We start from the raw sequence: 20,056 nt of genomic DNA, 5'->3' as shown, positions 1-20,056 counted from the left end.
AAAGTGATATATTTTTGGAGGACTGAGTGCTTGTTATTACACGGGCTGTTTCTGTGAATATAAAGTAGCACTTTAAAGCATGATTTGACATGGAATTATTTTTTGGCACTAGACAGGAGTGAGAGAGAAGGTACTTCGAATACTTTTTTCCCCTGTTAATAGTCATAACCCAATAAGCGGCCCCTCTGGGGACCTTCTGTTAAGCCAGCTGGACCAAACTTCTGAAAATATTTTCCTAACATAAATATTATTCAGAGAGTCAGAAGAAAATCAGATCCTTTCCTGGATGGTGAGGCGCTCCTACCTTTGTTGGTGATGAGGATGTTTCTTCATCTACATTATCTGATTGTCTTCCAACTCAGGAGCACCATACTGGACCAACACAGAAAAGATGGAGAAGCGGCTGCATGCTGTCCCTGCCGCCAACACTGTGAAGTTCCGCTGTCCAGCCGGGGGGAATCCAACACCCACAATGAGGTGGCTGAAAAACGGGAAGGAGTTTAAGCAGGAGCATCGCATTGGAGGCTATAAGGTAGGACTGAGCTTCCAAAGCCCTGTGTTTCCAAAATGTTTATTTTTATTTTTTTATGAAGTCCTCTGGAGTTGGCAGGACCGCAGGAATATGTGTTTTTAAAAAGACATAATTATTGTAATTGATCACGTCACCATTTGATATGTTTAAAGGATCACCCTGGACGCCCCTGTAATTTTCAAGTTAGTCCCCATTTGCATTCTTCTTTACATGAGGAGAGTTTAATAGCCAGGGGGTCGAAAGTTGAGGGTCTGTTTTCTATATGCTTTATGGTCTGTAAAACTTGAACTGGTGCCGCTGCCCACTGGGGATGGGATTGTGTTGAGAGCGAACAGCTTGGGTTAGAGGAGGGAGTAGGACTAGTATTTGTTAACAAGAGAACTAGCATTTGTTAATGCTGGACAATGACAAAAAGTGGTGCTCCCCTCCCATCCTCTATCCCCAAAGATGCTCAAGGGCCCAGGAGAGTGGCCTAAAATTTAGTCTCATCATTTTCTTAGGGAGTTGAGTGACAGCATTTCTGAGACACCACTGGGATGGCTCCTTGGGATGCTCAGTATGGTTTTGCTCATTCATTCAGTGTCTTTGATTGAATATCCCTGGGGATATTCCTATGGTTTTGTTCATCCATTCAGCAACATTGATTCAATATTCTTTTATAGGACATTGTCTAGGCACGGGGGAAGCTAGAACAAGCAGGACAGGATGTGGCCTCAAGTCAAAGAGCCCTGGTTTGGCAGGGAGGCCAACTTGAGAATTGGCAGTTAGATAGAGATAAGGATGAAGTCACAAGTATGTGCTGTGTCCGGTGGACATGTAAGGAAGTGTAGTATCATACAGTGGGGGAATATGTAGAGAGAAGAGCCAGGGAAACCAGGTGTGGTAGCACATGCTTTTAATCTGGGCACTCAGGAGGCAGAGGCAGGCAGATTTCTTTAAGTTCAAAGCCAGCCTGGTCTACACAGTGAGCTCCAGGATAGCCAGGCCTATATAATACAGCAACAACCACCAAAAAACGAACAAACAAACAAACAAAAAGAGGGGAAGAGAAAGGTTCCCCTTTCTAAAGAGGGGATTAGTTGGGAAGTTGTTGTTGGGCTTTTTTGATTGTTTTTGAAAGAAAGAGATGGCATTCTCAAATTATTTAGCATGGATAGAATTTTACATGTGAAGAGGATTTAAGGAAACCTTGTTATGAAAATATCCTGTGCATTTGGAAGCGGTAAGGGTTTATCAGTTATCAGTTGCCGTGTAACAAGTTGCTTCAGGTTGTAGCTTTACAGTCAATACCTTACAGTTTTAGTGCAAATCCAAGCATAGCCTAGTGGGGCCTTTATTCGAGGCCTCTCCCAGAACTGTGCCACGGTTTTAGTTAAGGCTGGGTTCTCCCTCAGAGGATTCTCTGGGCAAGAAACTGTTTGTTTGTCATTAGGATCCATTTTCTTGCTCCTTGCCACACGGGCCAAAACAGAACAGGTATGACATAGCAGCAGTCATCTTCAGGGCAGGCAGACAAAGGAGCTAAAGTGGAAGAACAAGTATGTCACGGCCCTCCGTCACCTCATCCTGCAAGCAGGGTTGCTCTTCCCTTTTACCAAACAGGTCCCCAGGGAGGAGATGAGCCAAGAGCATGAATGCTGGGAGTGTGAGAATCACTGAGACCCATCTTAGAAACTTCCAGCATGGGAAAATAGAAGGTTCTTAAGAGCCAGGTGGGAAAGGTGTTCTGGAGGCAGCATTGGCGTGTGTCTCTCCCCCTCCCCCTCCCGTGTTTAACCTGGCACTGTGGTACCCAGCCCTGTACCCCACACCAGCTGAACAGGCTTTCACCCTGAAAGGTTTATTTGCCTCTATAATAATTTTTGCCCCTAGGTTTAAAAATCAATGTGTAGAGAGGCCCAAACCCAGAGGATGGGGAAAGTCTGTAAGTCTTTCTCTGGGTTGGGGAAGTTTGTGTAGGACCATAGAAGGTCTGCTGGACCTCAGACATGGGGTCTCTTCAGTCTTCAGCTGTGACTTCTACAGGTCGTTAGGAGCAGGAGTCAAGAGCCTATTCACCCTCTTATTAGTTCAGTCTTTAGACAACGGCATTGGAAGGGTGACCGTAAGATAGATGAATATATAGACAAAGATTTCGTTAGGTGTTGCTGCTTAGGAAGGGAGGGTCACACTGCCTGAACTTTGGTCTCTGGTTTGGCTTACCACCCCGGCTTGGGGGAGACTCATAGAATCGATGCAATTTCAATGATTTCTTTAAGCACAGTTTTACTGTGAGAATTGTGGTCGGAACTGTGGTGGTTAACTAATTCTGTTCAGGAAGACAACTTCTGTGCAGGTACAAGGCGAGTCTGTTAGTCCCCAGAGATTCCTGGTCTTAAAATAAATGGGCCGTACATCATTATTATGGATAAGGAACATTTTGCAAATGTGAATGAGTGATTACGATTAGGGAGCTGTTAGTCACGGGGGCTTAATGAGGGAATGCCCTTGATTTTTAACAGGTGCAGGTAGCTTTAATTACCCATGACAGCATTATGCTAATTAAGAGCACCCAGGAGGACCCCGAAGAATGGCTGTAGCCTATGACACATGCCCCAGACCGTTTTGGTTTTTAAGATTCGTCTATGTTTGTTTTACGTGTATGAGGATCACCTGTATGTATATTTGTACACACACGTGTGCCCAGTGCCTTTGGAGGCCAGAAGAAGGCATTAGAGCCCTGGAACTGGAACGGCAATTGTGAGAAGGTGCTGGGTCTTCTTCGAGAAAGGCAAATGTTCTTAGCCATGGAGCCATCTCACCAACCCATCCATCCGGCCGTGGGCATTTTTCTTAATTAGTGTTTAAGTGGTTTGTGGAGGGAAAGAGAAAGGAATTTGAATGTATAGGGGCAAATATCTAAATCTAAAGGACATTTTATGCTTTTTTTTTTTTTCTTTAAGGTAAGGGCTAGGGAGATGGCTCAGTTGGTAAAGGGCTTGCTGTGCAAACGTGAGGACCTGAGTTCGATACTAGAACCCACAAAAAAAAAAAAAAGCCAGTTATTCCAGTGTGTGGCTGTGACCCCAGGGTTGGAGTTCTCTGGCCAGCTTATCTTACCAAGTCAGTGAAATCCGGGTTTGGTGAGAAATCCTGTTTCAAAAATAAGGTAGAGAGGCCTCCTACCACCTGGCCTCCACACACGCACACACAAACACGTACTTACGCATGCCGGCCCTCCAAAGAATAAAGGAGAGAGGGCAAAAAGGATGAAGGGCAAGTGGCCTTTGGAATGTGTGGTCCTTGCCTTGTTGCTCTCCTAATCTTCCCCGGATGCACACAGAAGGTATATGCATGTGACCTGGTCGCCCCTGAGGTGACCTGTTCAATGATTGTGCAATAGAGATTTTCACAACAGGGCAATAAAACTCGACACCTGCAGAACATTCATTTCGGTGACACTGGGAATTTAGAAATTCTGCAGAGCCCCAGGGGCTTCTGGGAATTAGAGAAGTCATAGCCTTCAGCGTGGCGGACATGTTCCCGAAAGCCTAATTCTTCCTGAAGATGCATTAAGCCTGCCCAGGGTTCCTGGTTGTAAAGCGTGGGAGGTCTCTCCACTAACACCCTCTTCTGGGGCTAGGTCTCCCTTCCTGCTGTCGCTGCCAGCCTGAAACCTCTAGGCTTCACCTGGGCCTTCAAGGCACAGCATTGGGTCTCTCGGTCCCCAGGTTGGACTCTACTTTTGCTATCATCTTCATTGCTATGTGAACTCCTAAAGAAATGCGTCTACAAGCATTTGACCTGAAATGCTGTGTCATACGGCCTGTAGTTTTACATATCTCAGCACTGGAAAGGAGAGACTTACGTTAGAAACAAACAAAAAGCTTACTTATTTGAGAGAGAGAGAGAGAGAGAGAGAGAGAGAGAGAGAAAATGTAGTATCGTGTGGAGGGCAGAGGACAACCTGTGGGAGGGAGTTGGTTTTCTTCTCCTGTCAGATGGGTCCTGGGAATCACACTCAAGCTATCAATCTTGGAGACAATGGCCTTTACCCACTGAGCTGTGTCACCAGACAGGAGATACCCAATTGAAGAGACCTAACTCAAACCCCACAGAAAGGGCCTTCCAAGTCCCAATCCCCACCCCGCTGGTTCCTGCCTGTTTGCCTCTTAATGAAGCGAGGCGTCAAGTTTTCCACAGCATGTTTTTCCAGAAAGCCAGAGACCTGGAAGTTTCCGTAAAGGAACATTGGTTATTTGTGTGACTTTTTCTTTTTTCTTCATTAACCTGTCATTCTGGAGCCCACACAGGCTTTGATGGTCAGGCCAGTCCCTCAAGCTCTTCTCACTTGTTTATGGCCTTGTGGCCCTTGGCCACCACACCCCAGCATGCTTTGAAATGACTTGTGCATAGGGCCATTGAAGTGGAAAAGGGGAAACACAAAACCTCTTGAAATCGGAGATTTAAGAAATGGGACCACAACTTGGGCTGGAGGGATGGCTCAGTGGCTAAGAGCGTGTACTGCTGACCCAGAGGATTCGGGTTCAGTTCTTGGCACCAGAGATCTAGTGTGCCTCTGGCCTCGAGGGCACCTGCACTTCCATGCACATATCTTTGCCACATAATGCACATGAATAAAAATAAAAATAATTAAATTAAAAAAGGGGGGGACCCAGACTCATTTCAGTATAAAAGACAGGTAGAAATATTTGGCATTCTGCATCTCAGTCTTGTCATAAGTGTCTCTCTCTCTCTCTCTCTCTTGTTCTTCCAACTTCTGTCACATCTCTGCATTATGAGACTTAAAAAATAAACACTGAAAACTTCCCTAGAATACCTGTAATGCCATATCGTTTAACCATTTTATTACCTCTAAAACTTTTTGTTACTCCAAATAAAATCTCTGCACTCATTAAGAAATAACTCTCCCCCAGCACTTGAGATCTTCAGGTCTTTTTATTTTTTTAATTGTCTATAGATTTGTCAATTCTTAGCACTTCATGTGAATGTAATCATAGGCTATTTGCCTTTTATGTCCAGCTTATTTTCCATAATATAGTGTATTCAGGATTCATCTATGTTATAGTATGAATAAAAACTTAATTTATCCTTATGATTGATTAATATCCCATCCAAGGGATATACCTTCACCTTTTGTTATAATTTATGTGCACCTGTCTGAGTCCTTGCTTTCCGTTCTCTAGGGTATATAATTGGTGGAAATCTTGGATCATATGGCAGTTCTTGGTTTAGGTTTTTGAAGGTCTACACTGTTAAAGAGCTGAGTTCAAAAGGTGTTGGATGCCCCACTGCCGCCCACTTTGTTAGCACCTTCAGGCAACAGGCTGTTGAGAAGACGCCCTTGCATTTTGCTGAGTAAGATGTCACCTCCTCTGCAGAGATTCAGAGGTTGTTTGCCTGACAGCATGGAGAGATTCCATTTCCACCTGGGGTGGTGGAGCAGTGGTTCTCAACCTTCCTAATGCTGCAGTCTTTAAATGCAGTTCCTCATGTTGTAGTGACCCCAACCATGAGATTATTGTCAGTGCTTCTTCATATTTGTAATCTCACTATCGCTAGGAATCATAATGTAGGTATCTGATAGGCAAATGGTCTTAGGTGACCCCTGTGAAAGGGTTGTGTGACTCGCCTACCCTGCCCAAAGAGGTCACAACACACAGTTGAGAACCGCTGCGGCAGAGGGTCTGATGGTGCAGTTCTGTGGACACCCTCCTGCAAAGCAAACAGCTCTGTTGATGCAGGTTTAAGCATTAACAAGTGTTTGCCTTCACATCTGGGTGATGACAAGCAGCCCCAAGTGCCAGCCCCACCACACAAGTGTGAGCCTTGTGTGCAAGTGCGTTCAGAAGGGGTGGTTTGGCCTTCCTAGGAGCCTTCTAGAAAAGGGGCTTGGGGATGGAATAGTGAGAGGCCATACATCTCAGCAGCAATGAATGTGTTTATAGACCACCTTTCTGAAGCTCGGGCTACGGGGATTGCTGTTTTCGGGAAGTCACAAGGGCAGCTGCTGTCACACAGACACCTCCTTCGAGCTGGCTAAGAGGCCAGCTTCTGGATGTTTATTCTGCTTGTTGCGAACACCTAGGTATTAGGAAATCTTGGAATATTTTGTTGTTTTGCAATGAGGAAGCCAGACATCCAGGTGACAGTTTAGGCCTTTGACCTTTGACTTTCTGGTGATAGTTAAATCTTCATTCCCTGTTGTTACCTGAGCATAGCCGAGGCTTTCACAGGCACAGGCTTTCACAGAGGTTTGGGGTAGTAGGAGTCAGAAAACAAAAACACCAAAAAAAAAAAAAAAAAAAAAAAACAAACCCAAGAAACAAAAACCTGCCGGGGCTACCTTCTGTCTTCGTATGGGTGGGGCGTGGAACATTGGTGGAATCTGCTTTTTGTGCTCCAAGTTAAAGAGCTCAAGGGCTTAGCTTCAGTCTGCTTTGTTTCAGCACCAAAATGTTATTTCAAGAAAGACCTTGGTGAACATAGTTTTGGAGCTCTGCTCGCCAATTCTGTTACTTGGCAGCTGGAAAATAACGATGAATTCCACACAAATTTGGCTGTGGGCAGGAATGAAAATAAGGAGTTACGGGAATGTTGCTTGGTGCAGGAGCCCTCCTGTCCCTGGCCTTTTATTCTTGGTCAGCCAGAGAGATGTAGATGAGCAACATACTCCCTGAGTGAGGCCTAGGACCCAGCAGACGGCTGGAGAGCCATTCTCTTTCAGTTTGTGTGTCTATGTGTTCATGTGTGCACACACGAGTTTGGAGGCTGGGGGTTTTACGTCAAGTGTGTTTCTCAGTCACTCTCTTATTTTGTGACATAAGCTCCCTCACTGAACCTTGAGCTTGCTGGTTAGCAAGGCTGGTTACTTTCTGTGGACAAGATACACACAAGTAGCGTTAAAAAGGTGAAACAGCAGCAAAAACTGAAAGTGTCATCAGCTTAAATGGGTGCCACCAACTTACTCCTCGGGCTAGTTTCTCTGGCTCTATGTTGTTACTCGCCATTTCTGTCTGTATTGCCCTGTATGCACTCATCACATTCTGAAGGGATGCTGATCTTGCTAATTTTTGTTAATCAGCTGATGAACAAGCGTCTCGTTATTGTTTTAATTTGCATTCCCCTTTGCTAATGAGGTTGAGCAGCTTCTCAGAAATTTTTTTGGGGGGGTGTTGGTATTTATATTTCCTGTTCAGTGGAAGCAAAAACAATGTTTATGCATTTGATTCAAAGGACAAGACAACTGTGGCCCTGCAGATCTGATTCGCTTGGGGGACAATGAAGGCCACTGTGCGCTTCGTGTGCTTGCTGCAAGGGATTCTGCTTCGGATCATGCGGAAGCTTGGTGTGCAAACGCCGATTTCCAAACTCAGTGCCGATGGCTGCCATTTCTTACAGTTGCTGTTGTGCTTGCTTGGCTTGCTGCTCAGCAGCCACTGACGAGCAGTAGGCTCTCCTTCCACAGAGCTGCCCAAGTCCCACTGTTGGCAGTTTGTTAGAGGATCCATTTGGAAAGTGCCACAGCTTTAAATTTTGGGTCTGGTGGTGTGTCAAGAAATTCAATTGGGAGCAGTAGTGTCAGAGAGAAAATATGAACAGCACGGTGTGTAGGGGGTGTTGATTGGGTAAAAGGTTCTAGAAGGGCGAAAATACTGAGTAACAGGGTTCTAGAAGAATGGAAATAGCCTCTTTGGTAAATGTGTTTGTTATGGCAAAAGCATAAATAAAATAAAATATTATTTTATTTTATTATATAAATAAAAGCATTTTATTACCATTAATTTACTGATCTTTGTAGTGGGTCTGCAAGAAGTTAATATCCAGGGCTCTTTCTTAGAATGCCATAGACCCAAGGAAACACTTAGCCAACCATGTGCTCTTCAAGTGTGTGTGTGTGTTGGGGGGGGGGAGGTATTAAAAAAGGCAGCTACCAGACTGTGCTACCCCAAGCCAAGCTCTGATATCTTGGACAGCCAACATCACCTCCCCAAGTAGTTCATGGGCAAGTCCATTTGGAATACGCCATGTGCCAGAGTCTGAATCCAGGCACAAGAAAGACATTGACAGTTTGGATGGGGTCCAGTGTGAGGCGCTGTTGTGATTAAAGGCTTACAGGCATGACATTTGAACGGGGGCTCAAAGAACTGAGTATTTACAGCAGGGCTCAGGGCTGGCTTAGGAAGCGTGGTGACGCTGGAGGCTGTGGCTGGATCCCTAAACTACCCTCCATGTGACTGGCAAGGAGAGAACCAGTTGTGATATTTCTGAGAATCTGGGATGCACAGGGGCTCCTCATATCCCCGTCTGTCTACCGCATCTCTTGGAGTGACAGATCCAGGTAGCACCCTGGGACTGGAATTTGATAGGCCGCCTTAAGACTGTGGAATTTGGCAGGGGCTCTCCCATCAGGACACCCAGACTGCACAGGGTAGGGAGCTTTTACCTGCTAAGGGGCCATCTGGCTTCCTCTCAGACTGTCCTGAAGCTCCCGCAAGGAGACCAATGTAGTAGGTCTTTTGACTAAGCGTAGGCTTTCAGTGTAGGTTTTCAGTCTGAAGCCCTCACATTCATTCCCTCTCCCCACCTAGCTCACTTGTGAGTCAGTTTTCTTTTACCATCTTCCTGTGCTGGAATCTGAAGCAACGCCACGATTGTGTAAGGGTTGGGGTCAGTGGCGTCTAAGCAAGGTAACTGTCTGCCTAATTTCTAATCTGCTTGCTTCCGCTGCTAAGAGGAATCCAGCTCTCACCCTACAATCACCATGTGGCACCCTAGTGGAGAACAATAATATTGGCTTTGAGCCCCTACTCTGCAGTTACAGTCAGGACGTGTTCTTACCCCTGTTCACAGGTGCATCATGGGACCACAGCCCCGCCCTCTGTTTTTAGAAGGTCGTGGCTATGAAGTGGCTTTCCCCACTCTTTGGTTTAGGTTCTCACAAGACAAGATTGTTAGAACCTCCTGTGAGCTGACAGGCTGTGGGTGGGAGTTATAATAGCTTAGTTTTACGTGTGCTTCTTATCTCTGGAGAGTCTCAAGACATCTGCAAACAAACAGATATGTAACTTGGAGTCCTTGCTCCCATGTCTGGAATTCTGGGACTGTCAGGAATATGTGTTTATTCCCCAGCAGGGAAGGGGAGGGGCACCCATGGTCCTAGTTGTAACTTGTTGAGACTTCCACATATCTGGAAAAAGAAGATTTTCCAGAAAATGAAGCAAGAGGCTCCAGGAGCAATAATAGATCTGACCCAAGGGCTTTGGGGTATGGGTGGGGGGAATTAAATTCGATAAGGCAGAAGGTGTGGCCTACAGCCAGCGATCACCTGGTGCTGGCTTTGGGTGGTTCCTTGGTGCTCTGGGAGACTGCAGGCTCCCAGTGGGAGGGTAGCCTTAGTAGTTTACCTGCCAGTGAGGTGTGACATTGTGTGCTTCAGTGATTGGGCCCCTAATGGGACCTCAAATCCAAGACAGGGACATGCCTATACACACTCCTGGATACCCATGAATATTCATAGTATGCCAATACCAGCTATTAGGCTATTCTAAGGAAACCTTTCTTTTCATTCATCGCCATTCAGAATATTAATTGTAAAGCAACATACAATTCTTCTGTATTGTCTGCTTCTGCCGACTTCCTGGGCATTGAACCCAGGCCCTGCTCTGTTCACTGAGCTAAGCTCTCAGCCTCAGCCAACCTCATTTTAAGTTAAGGAAGCACGCTACGTGTATCTGGTGCTTAGGCTGTTGCAGATAACCAACTTCCCTTTGACTTTTTCAGGTACGAAACCAGCACTGGAGCCTTATCATGGAAAGTGTGGTCCCTTCAGACAAGGGCAATTACACCTGCCTGGTGGAGAATGAGCATGGGTCCATCAACCATACGTACCACCTTGATGTTGTTGGTGAGTTTGCCCTTTTTGGCAGTAGTACACGTGGCTTGACTCATTTAAAGCCGTGACAATGAGGGCATTTTCTCCTCACACTTTGGGAGGATTGGCTTGTCTCCTTTTTTGTATCCATAAGATGTCATCTGAGAAGGTTCCACCTGTCATGACCGTGTTCTGTTTCCTGGGTAGCCAGGTTTTATGGGCTTGGGGGAGGGGGACCCTTCTTGGTTCCTAAGCATTATCTTTTATCAGTTGGCTGTGGTATAAAACATCATATTCTGGAAGCTATGATTACTGTGAATAATCTTAGTGTGCACAGGGAAACTTAATTGTGTATATAAGCATGTATCTCTGTGTGGATATGTTCAAGTGAGTGCAGGTGCCTGTGGTGGCCAGAAGAGGGCGTTGGATTTCCTGGAGCTAAAGTTAGAGAGAGTTGTGTACCACCAGTGTGGATGCTGGGAAAGGAACTCAGGTCCTCTAGAAGAGCAGTATGTGCTCCTAACTGCTGAGCCAGCTTTCCAGCCCTGGAGATTTTTGTTTTTAAAAGAGAGGCATCATTGCTTGAAGAAGGGCAACTTATCACATGGGCTGAAGAGTAAAGAAAAACTTAATATAATGATCTATAATGTCTGTCTGGAAATAAAAAATGTCAAAGTCAGAGATGGTCATTAGGTAGTTTAATGCCTATTCCTGGAAGATGTTTCTCTGAGCGAAGGGAACCACCTGTGTTTGGTTTTATCACAGCACACACATAAGTAGGCCATTTTTGTTTCCCAGGTTAAGGTTACACAGTGAAGTTCCAAGAAGGGATCTTTCTTCCCAAGTTTTACAGGTTACTATGAGTCTATGCTGTGACTAATGAAGAGATTTGATTGGTGTCTCATTAGTGAGCACTAGCGCTCAGCTTCCCTTCCTCTTTTTGTGCAGCACATGTAACGGGGTACCCACTTCTAGGGTACCTTTATTAATCTGGAAACTCCTGCACAGATTTGTCCAGAGGCTTGTCAAGTTGATAGTGTCTGCCGCACAGTTTCTCACGTGAGTGTGCAGCTAGGACTCCTGTGTTGCAGGGATGGTGGGTTCAGGTCTCTTCCCGCAGAAGCTTTCTGTGCTCTGACTTGTCAGGCAGGTGACACTTGGCTTCTTTCCTGTCCTCGCTCATTTCTTTGGGTCACTCTTCCATGTGCAAAATGCTGACCAAGGACTCAACTCAGAGCACATAGGGATCCATTTTGGTTTCTCACCACCCTCAGTGACTCCACAAGTGTGTCTGTTTGCTGTTCTCTGTAAACACAGACCCTCCCATGTCGTTTCTTATGCACGTTCCTGGATATCGTCTTACTTATGGGTATTTCTGTGTCAAGAGTATTTGAGTTGTTCAGAAGCCTTAATGCGAAATTTGATAGGCCATTGTGTGATATTTATAGGATAACTATTCATAAAAGAGTGTCAGAGCTTTCTTTTATTATTATTATTTTTTTAATTTCTATTTACTTTTATGTTTTTTGAGATGGAGTCTCATGTGGTCCAGGCTAGGCCTGAACTTGCTGTGTAGTTGAAGATGACCTTGAGCACTTCCTATCCTCCTGTCGCCCACTTCCTAGTATGGAGATTATAGGTGCCTTCTCCTCCCCCACCCCCAATCTGGCTGTGTCCTCTACTTCCCCATCCCCAAATACTGAGGACTGAAATTAGGCAAGTGCTCTATCACTGAGCTATCTTCCAGACATTAAAAAAATATGGGCATATTATACATTGAGGCAAGATCTTGTTAAGTTGCCCAGCCTGGCCTTGAACTTGCTCTGTTGAACAGTCAGGTTAACCTTTCCATCTTCTGCCTCAGCATCCTGAGGAGTAGCTCATCTTGAGACCTGTATCACCAGTCCTGCCTTTGGCCCTGTTTCTTATAGAGACATTTGTGTCATGCTAGGCTCAGATATTTTAGTAAACACACACCAACAGAGGAGTGACGTGTGAGAGGATTTCTTTTGTCACAAATGGCTCTGAATCCATTCATCAAAGAGCACATGACTTGGGATTTACTTCAGGCTGCGTGGGCAAACTCTGACACGGACTGTTTGCATTAAGAAAAGAACGTTAGATTTGGGGCTAAAAGTTCTGAATACTTAAATTTAAAATTAAGTAATTTATTATGGAGAAAAAAAATTGTTCTGTAGGAGTCCTTTGGGATTGTAGCCTAGCACAGGTCTACAAATTATTCATGATTGGGGCCATTCCAAGAATTGAGGAGTCAAGGCAGGGCCACTGTTGCCCCAGGGTCTTGCTTACATCAGGTTTTAGCTTGAGTTGTTGTGTTAAACATTCAAAAGCCCCCCCCCCCCCATTCCACCTCCCCTTTGAGCTCTCTGGCAGCTCATCCCTGTGAAAGCTCTGAAATCTCTCTTAGAGGTTAGGGCCGGGATTTGAATGGGGCTGCTGAATAATGGAATTGGGCTGTCTAATGTTAATCCCCTGGCAATCAGTCTCGCTGAAAAGAGCATATGATTCAGTGGTGTGATGTGGAGGGAGCATGGAGTGTATGGAGTAATGCAGAGAGAGGCCTGATTATGTCACAAGCTTGGGAGATCGCCCAGCTCAACCCGGGCCAATAATGACACAATGCTGGTTGGGAATATCCATTAAAGCACAACTCCAGTGATTTTTTTTTTTCTAAGCCTTGAACCTTCTTTATAAATAGAAGCCAAAAGTCAGTGGAATATAAGACATTTTCAGTAAAGATGGAGGTGTGAAATGCTCTCTCTTTTTGCCGAAAACCCCAGCAGTTGCTTTGGAGAGGTACTAATAAAATGAAATTGAGTCAGCTGAAGTGCCTCATAGAAACTTACAGGGTTGGCAGTCATTCTGAACATCTTGGCAAGTGGAGACAGAAAAGATTCAGGCTTAGGCAGCAAACTCCTGGTGGCCCTGGAGTCCCAGTGCAGTACTTTGCTGTGTGGTAACGGGGTCTCAGTTGCCTCTGTATTTCACAGAAAACTAGAGCAGTGAACAGGAGGTTTGGCTCCGGCTGGACTGTCACTGTGCTAGCTCCATCTGTGGTTCAGGCGTTGGTAGGAAACATCAAAAACCTGCAAGGCTCCACCCCTGCACGTCCGTGTAAAAGCCGTGTAAGAGCCATGTAATTTAAGTGATACTCTTGTGTATTGGAATAAAACAGCCGGTCATTGTTGTGTGTGAGGGGATCACTCTTCATTTACAAGGTCTTTTTAGGAGCCTCATTTGATCCTCATTAAAATTGACACCATTACTTTTCAGCCATTTACGGCAAAGGAAAATTAGCATGAAGCTCCATGTCTCAGTGATTGTGGCAATAATAAAACAGCCTGCCAAGTAAATGGCTGCAGGAGGTGGTGAGTCCTCGCCATGATTCCTCGGTGAGGGATGCTGAAGTCCTTGATCTGGTGGATGCCCTGAGGCCACCAAGTGGTGCCTAGAAGTCATTAACTCTTTTCACTGTCTCTTGGGTCTGCCCCAAGAGCTGAGGTCCTAGCAACTAGTACGACTTGCTGTAGTGATAAGAGCAGCCAGCCCAGTGGCAGAAACATCTGGGCACCAGAAGAGCTACTGAACTCCATTTGTCTAGGGGTGTGGACAACTTCTATGCTGGTCCTTAGGTGCCATTTGCTCTCCTTCCCCCTCCTCCTTTTCCTTCTTGTCTTTGTCCTCCTCCTCTTGTTCTTTTTCTTCTGTTACTGCGACGCTCAGCTCACCAATTAGTCAGGCTGGCTGCTCACCACGCCTGTGCCTACCCAGCACCACAATTACACACATCATTTTGCTTTTTTACATGGGTTTTGGGGATCAGACTCAGGTGCCCATACTTGGAAAGCAGGTGGCTTACTAACTCAGCCATCTTCTGAGCCTCACAAGTTTTAACTAGGTAAACTGAGTGCCATCTGGGCACCAGTGGGTGAAGTTCTCTTTCCTGTTGACTTTGCACCTTTGGGTGATGATGTCATCCAGGCTACCTTAGACTGGTTTGGTTGCTGGGCTTACAGAGGAGCATAGAGCGTCCTTACTTGTCCTTCATCCCTCACTCCATCTCACGACTGAAGAAATCTGGGCCCAGCAGGGGTCAATGAGTTGTATAAGGACTTGGAGAAGACATTAGAGTAGGCATCTCGGACCTGGTCCCCTTGGCACTAATTCAGAAGATTGGTTTCAGACATGGGGGAGATGGCTCAGTGAGTAGAGCACTTGTCAAGTAAATGGACTTGAGGACTAGCGTTTGGGTTCTTAGAGCCCAGGTAAGTGCAGGGTGAGCATGGCAAGTCTGTTCTTGGAGGGTAGAGACAGAGTCCTCACCTGGAAGCTAGCTAGTGAGGTTAGCTGTGTTGGGGAGCTCTAAGTTGGAGAGACACTGCCACAAAGAATAAAGTAGCAGAGTGACCGAGGAAATTCCTGCTATGAATGAACCTCAGATCTCCACAGGTACATACATGCTTGGACCCACACATGTGCAAGCATACATACGTGCACACATATGAAGAAGTGGGGGTTAGAGCCCTTTCTCACTCATGTAGCCCCTCTGTTTTGAATTATGGACTTTTTTCTTACTAACCATTATAGATCTGTGATCCCAGAGACTATTGGATACTTGTTGATGACCTTTTTCTCTTGATGTTTGATGGGAGGGGGCAGTGCAGTGGAGGTAGGAATAATACATTTGATCCCTCATTAGTTTAATTCTCTGGAATCTCATCTCCCTCCCCAGGTGTCGGGTGGTTGGGGCTGTCATATGCAATCCTTCACTTCTGGCTGGGTGCAATTGGCTCAGCCTTTACTGCCGGTCCTAACTTGTCACTGGCAGGCCAGAATGACACTGTCGGCTGGCCCTTGACACAAATCCTCCACAGCTCAGCTCTAGACATGATGGGGCACAGCCCGGCAGCATGTGCTGAGTACCTCAGGTGTGTATTCAAGAGAAATGAATGGTCTTGCTTTTTCCAGGTACAGCCTGTTAAGCCCCGCTGTGTGGCCGACCCCTGGCTTGGGGCCTCTGGCAGTCTCCAGTGGGAGAGGGAGAAATTGCACGAAGTGTCAGCTTGCTACTTGGAGGCTGGGGTGACAAAGGCTTCAGTGTGATCTCAGAGCATTGAGGAAGGGATTGGAGGAGCCTGATTGTCCATCCAGTTTGGTACCTGCTTGTGGTTCTGGAATAGTGTTCAAGTTATTGATGAGGGTTGGGGCTGGGGCTGGTTGGTAGAGAGCCATTGATGATGGTTGGGGCTGGGGCTGGTTGGTACAGAGCTTGCCTAGCATATATGATGAAGTCTGATCCTCAGCACTGTGTATAACCAGGCATATACTATGGCATGCCTGTAATCTTAGTAACTGGGAAAAGGATTAGAAGTCCCTGGTCATGTTTGACTACTGAGTGAGTTTAAGGTTGGCCTGGACTATATGAGATCCTGTCTCAAAAATGAAAATCAAGAAATGGTGGTAGTATGTTTAATAGTGAATCAGTTAACCATTGAGCTCAATATAGAAACTGCCACTAGTAGGATCTCCTTGATTTCTGCTGAGAAAGACTTTTTGTGAGTCTTGGTTTCCATTGGACTGTGGCTTCTTGGAGCTTGATGTGGCAGGAGAGGTCTTGGCTAGCAAATTTAAATGACTCCAAACCAAGATCTGGAGGTTTTAAGGCACCGAATGCCGATTTTTCTTTGGTTCTTGTTTATAAGGCTTACGTTCCTCTAGCACCAGCCAGGTTTCAGCACTGGGACCCTGAGGGGCCCTACAGTGATTTCGTATCCTCCAGGTCTCACCTAGATTTGTCTGTACTTACAATCTTGCTGCCAGCTGACACTGTCCCATTTCTTGCTGTAGCTTGACACCTGTTTTCTGCTGGAGCTGACTCTGCCAGCTCTGGACTTAGGAAGCCTAGCTGGAGGGAGGTAGAAAGCCCTCCACTGAGGCTGAGGGTTAAGGATGCATGCAGGTGAAAGGTCACAGTGAGAGCCTTTACAGATGAACACAAAAGCGTAACCCCAGAGTCGCTGCTGGCAGGAAACATGTCCCTGTTGATCTGTGGCCCCCACAGCCATTTAAACTGTGGCTGCCAGCAGTTAGGCCTTGCCAAAAAACTGTGCCTTTGGGGAGTCAGGTGGGATTATGCACAGGGATAGGCATTCAAATCCTGCCTCTGTGGTCTCTGGAAGACCTAGTATCTCTGTGTGTGGAGTCCTTAACTGTGCAGTGTGGGTATTTTTGCTCGTCTGTGTTGCTGTCATCATATACCTTATACCACTTTGGGGAAGAAAGGGTTATTCTGCCTCACAGATTCAGAGGCATTTCCATCACTGTGGAGGAAAGGGTTGTGTTTGAAGTGTGAGCATGAGGTGGAGTGGATGAGAAAGCAGAGCAGGCAGGGCCAGCTCTACCTTTCAAAGGCCCACTTTAGGGACTTACTTTTGGCAGCCAGGCCTCACCCCCTAAAGGCCTACAACCCTCAAAACAGTGCTACCATGTGGGAATCAAGCATGCAAAACTGAGCCTATGGGGGCCTTTTCTGATTCAAACCACTATGGGCAATGACCTGCTTTCTTTGTAGCACCCACCAGAGAAGGAATTGCTATGAGAGCACCCTTAAATCATGGCACCGGACGACCGTTCATCACTCTCATTAGGCAATTCTGTACTTCTTCACCTGTCTCCAGGCCAAGACACATACTCAGTCTATTCCCCATCACAGGACTGGTGAGGATTAATACTTTCTTCAGGATGGGGATTTCAAAACTCCCTGGGGTCAAAGCCCTTTAATGAGATTTCATTGCTCCAGAGCGACTCTACATTCCTGCTTTACCACAGGGCTTCCAGGGGCAAAGACTGGTCAGCAGTCAGCTGCTTCAAAGGCACTGCCTGGCAAATGAGTGCTTTCCCGGAAGAAGTTATACTTTGCGGGCTCTAAGAGCAGATGGTGGCTGGTAGGCTTCGACCTGGTAGGGACCTATCAGTACTTGGTTAATAGTCTATTTTTGCTCTGTTCCTGCAGATCTTCAGAAGCCCTTTGACCTACATATGGGGAAGGGAAGGTTATTGATTCTCCTCGGTTCTGGCAAGAGGCCTGGTAAAGGTGACTGACAAAGAGGGCTAATATTTGGTTGGCTGTCTGATCTTTGGCATGGAGTCTGATAGGAGCTCGGAGGATGTAGAAGTGCTACAGTCAGGTTAATGTCCTACAGTTCTGTGGGAAGATGGTTTCTTCCCAGGCTCGTGGAAAGGAAGCACAGGTGGGGGCAGGCAGATAGAAAGCCATTTAACCACAGCCGGGGAGCAAGCTCGGCTTGAGGATGGCAGCAACTGTGCGGGAAGGGGCTTCTCCGGTTGAACACCCCCACTCTGCAAATCCAGCCTCCAGGCTTCTTAATTCTCTCACTGATTGTATTGTCAGTCAAGGACTATCATGCTACAAGTTTCAGATTTTGGAGAATTTTGGATTTCAAGATTTTAGGATTATGGATGTTCAAGCAAGAAAGCAGATGCACACATATCCTGATATCTGAGAAATGCTCTGATCTGAAGCACTTCTGGACCAAGCATTTTAGACACATTTACCCTGTCACAGAGAAACTAGCTAGTTCATGAGAAATTGATATTTGGAGTATGGGCCATCTTAACATATTTCAAAATCTGAAAGAGAAAAATCTGTGGAGTCTTAAAATCCATGTGTCCATACAGCCTAACCAGCATCTGAAATGAAAGGCTCCTGCTGTTGAGTCTTATGGCAACTCCTATTAGGAATGGGTATGGCCGTGAGGCCATGTTCTTCCTCTTGGGTGATTCATCTAGGTTTGCTAGACGAGGACGGCCTTTACCTTAGAACACCTGCTATTGTCATTGTGGTTATTGTGTTCAGCATCTTGGTTTTTATGTCCACAGAGAAGGAGAAGGGAGAATGTGGCCAGGATGTGCTGCTTGTAGATTTAATATGGGAGGGTATAGTTTTTTGGGTTTGGGGTTTGTTTTTGTTTTTCCTTTCTTTACTGCTTATGGATTTTACATAGCAAGTCCAGGGTGGGAGGCTCTGGAAGGAGATGGGCCAGGGACACTGGTGTTGTCATGGGGATGGGAAGGATAGTGTCCTGTGAAGAGGGATGAAGCAGTGAGGAAGTCCCTGTCTTGGCCTGGAGGGAGAGCTTCAAACATTGAGTCCTCTGTCTTGACAGTGCAGTGTTGGGGTGGGGTGGAGGTGTCTTGGTGATGATTTTGAACCTTTTTGCTACTTGAGTGCATCTTGAGCTACAAGTAATCTTCAGTGGTTCTGTGTTTGGCTCCAAGAAAACAAACAGTTGATGGTTCAGCTTCTCATGTTGTCTGTACCTGAGGGAGGCATTTCTTGTTTGCTCAGATGGCCTGAGAGCTTTTCCTTCTGCTTGATCCACCCCAGGAGCAAAACAAGGGATTAGCATGGAGTTTTTTGGGCTCCCTCTAAGAAAGGCTTTTTAAATGGTGGAAGTTGATGATGGGAGCCAACTTGTCCTAGTGTCTACACATACGTCTGTTCTTTCCTGTGGCCCGTATGCTGCTGATAGAGTATGTAATCATATTTAGGTTGTGCATACCCCCCTTTTTCATTGAAACAGAACCATAATCTTTGTACATATCTGTTTATCAGGCACCTGTGTGAATACTTTTCTAGGACATATTTCTAAAAATAGACTAACTTGATCCTTTCAGATAGATATTTGCATAGCATTTGAAACCCAAGGCATAGCGTTTTGACTTTGGGGTTTTTTTTTCCAGCAATTCCCACTTTGTTTTTTTGCAAATCATGTGAGAGAAGATATGGCTTAATTCGGAGTTCAACTTTTCTGACGAGGCTGTACTTAATGCCTGAGCAATTTCAAATGAACAAAACCTTGTCCAGCACGCTTTTCCTGTGAGGGCAGCCCAGGACTGCACACACCAGCTAAAATCACACATTCCTGAATTGTGCTGCTCCCCCTAGGCTAGTGGGGTGCAGGGCTTTAAGGTGTTCTGCCCAGTGGGATGGCTCTCAGCTGTGTTTACCTCTGCTCCTCAGGAGAGAGCCTGTGGACATCTGACGTCTAAGCTGACATCAGCATCCACACCAAAGGCCTTTTGTAGACCTGGTGTTGATGGACCAACTGTCGTTTAGTAAACTGAGCAAGGTAATAGACTTCACTAACTAGGAATGTGGATTGGCCACGGGCCTAGGAATAAACCTCATTGATTCAATGATTTTGTCACATTTGCTATGTCTCCTTAAAAACAAAACAAAAACAAAACAAAACAAAACAAAAGCTGTGGTTGGGCCAGGGTGTAGCTCAGTTGTAGAGTGCTTGCCTAGCATGCAGGAAGCCCCAGGATTCATCCTCAGTACCACAGAAACTAGGTGTGGTGGTGTTAGCCTATAATCCCAGGTGGAGGCAGAAGGATCAGAAATTTAAGGTCATTCATCAGCAACATAGCCAGTTTGAAGCCAGCCTGGGCTACATGTGTAGCATAAAACCGACCATTTTAAACTGTTTTGTTTTGTGGTTTTTTTTTTTTGAAGGTATGGTTTAGTGATATTTAATACACTTAAAACATCACCCTTGTTGGTCTCCTGAATTTGTTTATTCTCTCAGAGCCAAGTCCCCTTTAAA

At 45.8% G+C, this 20,056-nt stretch overlaps 1 protein-coding gene across 13 annotated transcripts in view; it reads left to right on the top strand.

Annotated features, from left to right (window-relative positions):
• The window catches only part of Fgfr2 (fibroblast growth factor receptor 2), a 99,683-nt gene that overhangs the window by 32,991 nt on the left and 46,636 nt on the right, over positions 1-20,056 (top strand). For all 13 annotated transcript variants that reach the window (XM_021647871.2, XM_060380992.1, XM_021647870.2 and 10 more), the window contains 2 exons: positions 363-532; positions 10,316-10,439. In XM_021647871.2, the coding sequence (XP_021503546.1) occupies positions 363-532; positions 10,316-10,439 (294 nt within the window). The remainder of the gene's footprint in view (positions 1-362; positions 533-10,315; positions 10,440-20,056) is intronic.

This window comes from Meriones unguiculatus, chromosome 1, assembly GCF_030254825.1.
Source record: "Meriones unguiculatus strain TT.TT164.6M chromosome 1, Bangor_MerUng_6.1, whole genome shotgun sequence".
Taxonomy (NCBI): domain Eukaryota; kingdom Metazoa; phylum Chordata; class Mammalia; order Rodentia; family Muridae; genus Meriones; species Meriones unguiculatus.
Note: the sequence above shows the minus strand (reverse complement) of the source record. Positions and strands in the feature narration are given on the sequence as shown.